The sequence below is a fragment of the Hyaena hyaena genome, unplaced genomic scaffold (genome assembly GCF_003009895.1).
Source record: "Hyaena hyaena isolate Hyena2069 unplaced genomic scaffold, ASM300989v1 scaffold_730, whole genome shotgun sequence".
Taxonomy (NCBI): domain Eukaryota; kingdom Metazoa; phylum Chordata; class Mammalia; order Carnivora; family Hyaenidae; genus Hyaena; species Hyaena hyaena.
Window position 1 is genome coordinate 754737 of NW_024081363.1, and position 10183 is coordinate 764919.

A 10183-nucleotide genomic window follows, 5' to 3' on the forward strand; every position below is an offset into this window, starting at 1 on the left:
GCAGTAACCATATTTCTAAGATATACAGAAATGTTGAGGATAGTGCCTGGGAGTACAGCATGATGTTTACAAATAATGACTGTGACATTAGACTGCCTATGTTCAATTCCTAACACAACCACTCTCTAGCTTGATGGGCCTGGGAAGTTACTTAATCTCTCTCAGCTTCAGTTCCTCATCTGTGACCCTGAGATAATAAAATGGAAATAGTAGTGTTGAACTCAAAGGATTCATAAGGGGATCTAATCACCTAATAAATAGAAAGCACCCAATTTAGCGCTGTTAGTAAATATTAGTCATTCTTTTTTCTGTGTGTTTGGCAGTTCTGTGTTCTCAAGTGACAAGAATAGTTTTGTATGTATTTACCTCCTACTATATTTCTCCATTCGGTAATCATAAGGAGTTAAAATTTTGTAGCTGTTAAGAATTTCATAATAATATAATCCTATCTTTTCATTTGTCAAATGAAGACGGTGAAGATTGATTAGGGAATAACTTACACTAAGCCATTGCTTCTTTAGGTTTGAGAATCCCTATCACTATTACCAATGAGGATAATGAATAATGATTGCAAGGTATGTTTCCACAATGTTTTATGGTTTTCAAATTGCTTTCACATTCATTATACATCACTCGGTCCTCTCAACATTCCTGAAAGATATGCAGGATAGGTTTCTTTATCCTTGTTTTTACAGATGTGGAAAGGTTCCCCTTAGACAACTTTCTAGGCATAAAGAGTCTCGGCTAAGTCAACATTAGAATTCAAATCACAGAATTTAGACTCCTAAGCTGAAAAACTTTTCATGACATCTTAAATCCTCATTCATTTCAGATCTCTGGGTTTCCAGACATGTTCACAGAGTTCACAGGGCACCAGAATTGAAAGGAACTCTAAAAATCCTCTGGTTAACTTCCTCACTGAAGTCCATTGAGATTAGATGACTTGGCCAGCCACACATGTTTATTGAATTAGTGAATGAAATGAGCCTCTTCCAGCATGCTTGAGGAGATTACAATGATATCTTCCATGGGTCTCAGTGGCATAACCCTAAAAACCGTAAAGGTGGAACTCTCACGCGAGTGCATATTCGAAGGTCCCTTTGTCAAATTCTTCAACTTCATCTTCCCATGTAGAAGAAGGCATGCTACTGTACGGATCTAACAGGATTTTGAAGCATCTAATAATAAGAAGTCCCAAGAAGATGCACAAAATCCCAACAAAAGCAAAGCCAGTTTTTTGCTCCAGAGTCAATGAAAAAGCTGATACTTCGTTGACACTCATCTTAGCTGAAGAGTTGCCACAGTAGGTACTACTCATTATTCACTGTCACATCATTATGGCTCTTCAGAATTCCTGCTGGAGTCACCTCTCGGCCTAGATACAAAATTGGACTCAGTTTAGTGTTACTCATATATGGTATTGAGCAGATAATTATTTTATAAAGTCTGGCAGTTTTCAAACACTCTTGACTTAACTCACAAAAGATGTATGAAAACATCATCAGATATGGATCAGGATCAAATTAGCATTGGAGATGCTATTTCTATTATAGTAATTACTGAATTCCCTCTGTGGACACATGAAACTGTACCTACATGCACTAAATATAAAATCAGATATGAGAGTGAATATTCAAATAATTAACCCTAGAAGCTTTTGATTCATTGTGAGATGGTTTAGTCACTGATTCTTTGAACTGAACTATTATCTAATTTTTACTTCATTTTTGCAGGTGTAGACACCATAAATAATCCTAGCATGTAAGCTGGTGAAGCTGTCTAAGGTCCAGGTTCTAAGGTCTATCTCCAGTGCCACTTTGTCTGATACAGATTCTGATCCTTTTAAATAGGTATAAAGTCTTCTCTCTTTTCATTCCCTTCGCTTTTAGATGTATGATTTTGTGTTTTCTTCCCCACTACCATTCCATATCCTAGATGCTAATTTCTTAAAGAGATAAATTGTGTTTTAAAAATTATTTTGGTAAGAGCAGTACCCAACCAAGCATCCTGCAAGTAGCAGGCAGCAGTAGCTGTGGTTATCCTTAGCCATGGCCCCACCATCCCCTTTAGCTTTCAGAACACCCTAAATGGACATAAAATCTGAGTTAAACAGCATGTTTTCTATAAACACTCAGCCTCACGATGAACTCCTCAGTTCTCTTCCCAACCAGAATCCTACTCCTAAGCTCGTACTCTACTGAGATTTTAAAACTATAGCAAAAGTCTTCAGAAAGTACGTGTTGGATTGAAGCAAAATAGATTTTCCCATTTGATGTGTTAGTGTTAATTAAATTAATTAATTAAAATGAAGATGAGTTACTTAGATCAAAGGTTACTAACCCATAGCCACCCTTCTTGAGAGGATTGTCATCAAATAGCTTGCAATCCAATAACTGAGAATAATAGATTATTAGTGTTTGCATTTTTATTGTTGCTTTTCTACTAATTTTTAAGACTTATTTATTAAAATGACTGACTCTTCGGATTTTTTTGTATTCAATTTTCAGAAAACCACTGAGACAGAACAGGGATGGGAGGTAAGGAATAAAGAAAAGTAATTAAAGAGAACAAAACTTGTAGCTTTCAAAGTTATCCATCAATGAATAAACCAGTTAATATTTAATGATATTCTTTTTATTATGATTTGGATTACAAAACAGCTTTATCTTCATCTTCAAACGTTAAGGGTCAGGAATACTTAATATATTTGGGGGTATGCTGTTATTTGACTTTTTGTTTAATAAAAGGAAAAATATTGTTTCCAACTTCTCTGTTAAACTTCTTTCCATCAAATCATTTTTTCTGCCCTAATACATATTGGTATAGACTATACTCTAATTTTTTTTTAATTTAGTATCACTTAAGTGGCTCAGAGTGATTTTACTGATTGAGCTCTTGTATCTACTCTTTATCTTGTGGGAGACATGAGACCAGACTGAATATCTAATGACCCTGGGACTTAACTAGAACTTTTTTCTGATGAAATCTCTACTTTTCTTGCTTTTGTCAGTTAAAGGTCTTTTCATGAGATCCATACATCCTCTGGTTCATTTGCTTAATAAGTGGAGATACTGAAAAGCAGTATGTTTCTATATGGAGATGCTAAACCAAACATTTGTCGTGTAACAGACTGATTCAGCCAATTAACAAGTCTGAATTCTTTCTTCACTAAAGCCATGACTTTGCTAGGCTATATCACTTGAATATTTCAGAGGGCATGTGTGTAAGAGGAAGCAATAAACTTGGTTTACTGGTGGACACTGTGGTGTGTACAACAGGCTCCCTTCAATGATGGATTTATTGCCCAAAAGCTGGGAGTATTGCCACCAGATAGTCTTCTGCTGTAGCTCCTTTCAGCTGAGCTGCCTCATCCAAGATCACTTCAATACCTAAGGCAGACCATTTTTTAAAGATTTTTTAAAAATATTTTTATTTTATGTTTGAGACAGAGAAAGAGAGAGAGAGAGAGAGAGAGAGAGAGAACATGAGTGGGGGAGGGGCAGAGAGAGAGAGAGAGAGGGAGGCACAGAATCTGAAGCAGGCTCCAAGCTCTGAGCTGTCAGCACAGAGCCCAACGTGGGGCTCTGTGCCAGGAACCCGGAGTTCATGACCTGACCTGAAGTTGGAGGTGTAACCGACTAAGCCACCCAGGAGTCCCAACTGATAAGGGAGACCATTTTTAATGACTGATTAATGTGAGAGCAAAATGCCTGATCATCTTTACACAGGGAGCAGAATTCTAAAAAATCACTCTAGCTCTAGAGTTGTTTATGGAGTAAACCAAGACTGTCACTGGTCATCACAGCTCAACTTGTGCCTACTTTCTCGCTCTTCCTTGGGTGCTGAGCCCCAGGGCACTACTTAACAAACAACCACACTAAATTCTGTCTCAGAATATGGTTTCTGAGGAATCAAACTTGTAACAATCGGTAGCACAGAAGTTAAAACATCTGGGTAGTTTTCATAATCTGTACATTTTTTTGCCGAGTTCATTTTGCCATTATGTAGAAATAACCTAAACTACGTATAATTATGATATTAGTTAACTTTATTTACATATTTTAAAAACTCATAATGAAGAAAGAGACACAGGATCATAGCTGATCATTAGAAGAGTTAAGTCAGTTGGCTCTTAATGATTAATCCACTAGACTCTGTTATTCTTATTAAAACTCATCGACTGACCAAACAGACAAACAAAAAGAGGCATTTACTAGTTGTAGCAATAAAGCACTCAATTCATTTGTCATTATTAAATTAAAACATGGTATCTTCCTAGTTAGAGATACAAAATCCTTTGTATTTTATATTACAATCATCTAACATATCAGATAATGCTTTGTTCAGAGTCCTAAACAATCTGTGAATTGAGTTACTTTATTTTTAAAAGAAAAATCTCTACTTCTCAAGTACTGGTTACAGTTCCCAGAATATTGTAGGTCCAATAAATATTTTTAATTGAATCAAAGAAGATTTATTGAAAAATATAATTTTTAAGAATGAAGTTATGGCTTCTAAAAATCTAATTTTAAATATCCAGAAAACATATTTTAAACACATTTAACATTTAGTTAAAATGAAATGAATTAAGAAAACACTTGTATTTGATTTTAAAAATTGGCCTCAAAGATAAATATCAAAATTCAGCACCTCATTCAGAGTTCGGTGTTTCTGTTTGTTTTTATCAGATTGACTAATAAGAACATTCCCGGGAAGATTCACACGATTTGTACTCAAAGTGATTCTAGCCTGTAATGGAGAGGATCCATGCACAAACAGCAAGAAAACGGTATAGGCTTCTACAAAGGCCATAAAAGGGAAGGAGGAGCAAGCTTGTATTTGCTCCTTTGTACATATACTGTATACCAAACACTGCTTTACATATGTTATTCTATTTAATCCCATAATAATCATATGGGGTTAGTTGTATTATCTTAAATATATTGACGAAAAAAAAGATTCAAAAATCAACAAATTAAGAGAGACTAGAAATTTCACCCATTTAGGGATCAGGAAAGCTTTCTTGTAAAACATTGTATTTGAGATGAGTCTTGAAAAAAGACCGAAGATTTAGATATATAAGGAAAGAAACAGCATGACGATAAATATGAAGGCAGAAAAGTGCTGAATTTGTCCAGAGGGTCATTTTGTTCAGAGCAATTTGACACAAGCAGAGAGGAGTATGGGAAACAAAATATTGGAAATGTAGGTTGAGCCAGAATGTGAAATCTCTTGACTATCAGGCTAAGAGTTTGCAATATATTTGCCTAAATGCTGACTGGCTTGATGATGAGACAAAATAGACATAGATTTCAGGGGGGGGGAGGGAATCATGGGAGAGAAATGTTCCAGGTGAGAAGTAATGAGGGCTTGGACTACGAAGTAGATGTGTGGGAGAGGAAATGGGTTTGAAAGATGTTTATAAAGATATCAGGGACAGTTTTGGCAAATAATGGAAGGTAGTGGGCCATGGAGAGAGGTATCAAAGATGACTTCATTCTGTTAAGCCTGGACAAGTGTAAAGGCAATGTTTTCATTAACCAAAATAAAGAAAATGCAAGCAAAGTGTAAATTTGGTAAACAAAGGATTTAGTTCTGGTCTTAGTGAATTTGTGGTGGTTATACCTGGCACATAGTAGACATCCATCAATAGACAGTTTCTTTCTAACTTTATTTATTTTGAGACACACAGAGAGAGAGAGAGAGAGAGAGAGAAAATGTGCACACTCATGGGGGAGGGGCAAAGAGAGGTGGACAGAGAGAATCCCAAGCAGGCTCTGCATGTCAGCGCAGATTCACACAAGGGCTCTATCTCAAGAATCCATGAGATCATTACCTGAGCCCAAATCAAGAGTCTGACTCTTAACTGACTGAGCTGCCCAGGTGCCCCTCAATAAACAGTTTTAAATAAATTAATCCAGCTCATGTTGTCCAGCATGACCACTGGTGGGGAAAATATCTTAAGGATATTACTGTCGAATAAAGTTTGTGTGGAAGAATTCCTCCAGGACACAGAGAGTTTAATACATAGAAGCATTTACAGATCAAAACTTAAGCAAAGAATTGCTGAATTTTGCAGGAAAGGGGAGACCAAGGAAGATGACAGGTGCATTCTAATATTTGAAGTGTTATCCTGTAGGAAGCCAGAATCACTTGTTCTGGATTAATCCAGAAAGCAATTTTGATGTCATCCCATTAAGGTTCTCTTTGCAGTTACAAAAAAGGATTGAAAATGAAAGAAGCCTAACAATGCGCCTCAAAGAATCCCTCTCTTACAAGAAGAAATAAGGATCTGCTAGCAGAGTTGTATAAGGAATGTATGAGGATGTATAACTTATACATCCTTATGTGTACACAGTAGAAGTTGTATAAGGAACGAGTCCTAAGTGAATCTGCAGTAGGAAGGTCACTTGGAACAAAGGAACTAGAATTTCTGAAGGTGTTAGTAAGGAGTGTTGAATTCTGCAGTGGTGATGGAAACAAGTGCTGAAGAGCAGGACCTTGGGGTTGGTATTCAGAATTTTTTCATCAATTTTAAAGCTTCAGTTGAATGTCCAGGAGGGACAATAATTGAAGAGGGTTTTGGAGTGATGGGAAATGAATAAATGAAATCCAATGGTAAAAGACACTTGACAAAAAGGAAGTTTTACTTGCACAAATATTTAAGTGCAGAAGATTAGATCATTAGACTACTTATTTCCAATAATAAGGACATAATTGTATCTTCAGCTTTTAAAAGTAGAGCCAAGTAAATATATTTAGGGTTCAAAGGACTAGGAAATTTCCATTTTTTAACCCAAAATTGGGTAATAAAGAACAGAGGTTTTATTAATATCTTAAAAAGAAGAACTTGGACTTTTATATTCATTTGAAAATTCTGCCTTATGCTAAAGATGAAAAACAAATACAAGTCAAGAAAAACAACTAAAAGGATAATATTTTAAGCTTGAAAAGAAAACCTGACCGTTGCTGTAGGCTGTGTTCAGACAAGCAAATTAGTAAAAACGTAAGCAATTGTCTAACAATATGTTCAGCAAATAGATGCTCTTGGTTATTTAAGCCATATGTGTAGCAACTGATATACCAGTATTTTCAGGCCTAAAATTTTCAAACATTTGCCCAAACTTTCCATTTTACTTGCTCTGTGAAATGAATAACGTACACTTTCAACAGCAAGCATACATTTTTTGAGAATATACTGCTAAGTGCAATTTGTTGTGATTTCTTCATAATTAATAAGCTACCCAAAATAACTCAACAAATGTGAATAAAAAATACATTTTGACTTTCTCTAGCCAATGGAAGAGATGGAAAAGCAAAACAAATCAGTATGTTCTGTAAAACAGACATTTCAATGCCTACCTCAGAGGGAAAACATTATCTTAATATCTTGTTTACTGGGAAATAGAAAAATGAGAGACATTTAGACCATGAGGTTACAAAACCATGATAAATAAACCCTTTTGAGAAAAAAGAGATAAATTTTCAAAAAAAGGGTAGATGTAAAATCATGTGGTAAGAGTCATTTTAAATAGCCTACACCATAAAATATGGGTAAAAATATCAATACTTAGGTACCTTAGAAATGAGCAATTTAGCTGAAAGTGCATCATTTCCTTCATGGCAATTATCAGGAACTGGGATTTCTAAGTCCTGATGAGTCATAGGAACAGGCCAACAGTATACTGGTAAACCAAAAGGCCAAAATCTCATTCAATGGCTTTGTAGTTAGTAACCAATAAACAACATCTTTCTTTGTCAGCCATACAAATCATACCATTGTGAGTAGTCAAGCAAACGGCATTTTTCTACCTAATATATATATATATATATATATATATATATATATATACACATATATATATATATATATAGCCTTTCATATATGTGAATGCTGTGTGGCTGTTTTCTTCTATGAATAAGTTAACTGATTAAAAGATAAAATTTCATTTTATAGAAACATGTAGTTTGCATGCAACAATGTGCAACTACAGAAACCGATATTGAAAAGTAAATGCCCATTATAAAAAGAACCTCCAGTATTTTATTTTAATCAACAGGTTTTTTCCTTTGGTTTATTTATCTATTAATGACAGTCCAATAGTATATCTGAAATAACAACTATTATAGTGGAATACGGTGTTCTTGGTAAAAAAGTATTTGATACTGGTTATCAGATGTAGTAACCTTAATGCTCATAATATGGATATTCATGAATTCATGAAATGAGAACTATAAGAAATATCAGCCTTAAAAAATAATGAATCCTCCCATATACACAGAGACACATCCCCCACCCTACATTAAGATTATTAAATCCCATTCAAAGTAAACAGGGAAAAGAAGCGTTGGTTCAGTCTACTGCACAGAGCTAGTTAATCATTAGGAATAGAATGTGTTGGAATTAAAGGAAAACCTTAAATTACAAACCCAGATATCTTCATCATGATGAAGTGCAAACATTTCAGGCCTTCCCAGAGATCCAAAACCTTGGCATCTGCCAGAATTGCACCCCGCCCCCCAATCTTTCAGATTTCAACCTTAAGAGAACTTCCCTCTTAAGAGAATCTTCGCATAGCTCCCCAAGGACTCTGACATTCGATCTATTCAAAGCACTGGAAATCTGGTCTGAAAATTTTCAAAATGTCTCACTAGAGAAACCTAGACTGTCATTATCATTCCACCTTGTTTGTCCCCAGTTCTCTTTGGACATATTAAACTAAAGAAGCATAGCATCAGCAAGCTAACTGCACACACACATTTTATTTATTTATTTATTTATTTATTTAATTTTATTTTATTTTTGGCAGCAGCACCGGCAGCAGAAATATCAGGGCTCTTTTCTCCTTTAGAATTTGAACTGACCAGACCTGCAGGATCCATTCCCGCACCTTCCTTCCCCCCTTTCCCCCCCCCACCTCACCTCACCCCCCTGCCTCCTTTCCCTCTCTCTAGCTTCAGAAATACAAGAGATTGAGGACATTCGTCTCATCAGGACCCGCACTGGAACCCAGTCAGTTAATGCGGAGGGTAGGGGGAGAAAGTTACTTCGCAGGCAGCGATGTCTCACCTTCCATGCTTGTTGCCATGGAGATGAAATCCAGCCAGTAGACTTAAGTGTTGGCAGGTTTGTCTGTGTTCGCTGATCGGTTCAGTAACAAAGTAAAAGGCGTGTCCTGGGAACCTGCGTGGAGTCACAGGACCGTGGTTAGCGCTTTCCTGGCCTACGTGTGTAAATGTCTATCTGTCGGTGAGAGATAGAGGACGTGGGCGCCCGCGAAGTACGTGTGCGCGTGCGAGTGCATTTGCAGGAAAATGCACCTGATGTATTCGATGTGGCAGGGTGTAAATATTGGCGCGCGCGCACGTATATGTGAAGGCGTCTGACCGTGTGTGTTTGTGAGACGGAGAAGAGTTGGGAAATGAGAGGGGGAAGGGAATCGGCCACCGCAGCAACAGGCTCTATTTTCAGTTTTGCTAAAAAAATTTTTTAAAAATGCTCATTTTCACTCATATCACACTGCAGGTTAGCAATCGTAGTTCATCGCCAATTCGAATTCCTAAGGCAGTGGGGGGTTTAATTAATTTATCCTTAAAATCCTATTTTCCTCTTTTCTGTGTCAGCGTCTGTGCCGCGGGCATTTTGTTGTGATCGTTGACCGCAGTATCAGTCAGGGAGTAGACGCTAAATTCTTCTTTCTTCTCATCCGTTTAGAGAAGGCGAGAATGAAAGTGTATTGGTTTCACTGGGGACTGCATGCGCCATTTGGAGTTGTTTTCTCCTACTCTCCACCTTTTCTTTTCTACGCAAGCCCAACCGGATCCTTCCCGGCAAGATCCCCACCAACCCAGCCGCGTCACCCCCGCATTTTAGGATAGGAGTCTAGGCGCTGTCCGTAGTGCTGAAAAATTGCGTAGTAAGACCTACCTAGGAGGTAGGTGGAATGCTCACACCAAGAAAGAATACTCCATTAAAGCCCATATGTAGTTGCAAGGCACGTTTCCTAAACAGTGTTAAGTACGTAGAATCTAAACCTAAACCTCATTGAAAGCAAAGCCAGACTAACAAAGGAAAAACAACAACAATAAAACCTTTCCCCTCATCTTTACTTAGGGGTGTTGTCCAACTCAGTTATAAGGCTCCAATTCTATTCATGTTTGGATACTATGCCCAGAACCTTCA

General features: G+C 36.9%; 1 protein-coding gene across 2 annotated transcripts; it reads right to left on the reverse strand.

Moving 5' to 3' along the window:
- Nucleotides 1-578: 578 nt before the first annotated feature.
- CTXN2 (cortexin 2) lies at nt 579-9210 on the reverse strand. Of its 2 annotated transcripts, XM_039218046.1 has the most exons (3): nt 9071-9210; nt 7363-7397; nt 579-1375 (listed from the first exon to the last, which is right to left on the reverse strand). In XM_039218046.1, the coding sequence occupies exon 3, from the start codon at nt 1316-1318 to the stop codon at nt 1073-1075; it is 246 nt and encodes an 81-aa protein (XP_039073977.1). In that variant the 5' UTR covers nt 1319-1375; nt 7363-7397; nt 9071-9210; the 3' UTR covers nt 579-1072. The 2 variants fall into 2 exon arrangements, with proteins under 2 accessions (XP_039073977.1, XP_039073978.1); XM_039218047.1 differs by lacking the exon at nt 7363-7397.
- Between the last annotated feature and the right edge of the window lie 973 nt (nt 9211-10183).

What these genes read in the sequence shown, in the direction of transcription:
- CTXN2 (XM_039218047.1), bottom strand. Translation starts at nt 1,318, where the DNA reads ATGAGTAGTACCTACTGTGGCAACTCTTCAGCTAAGATGAGTGTCAAC.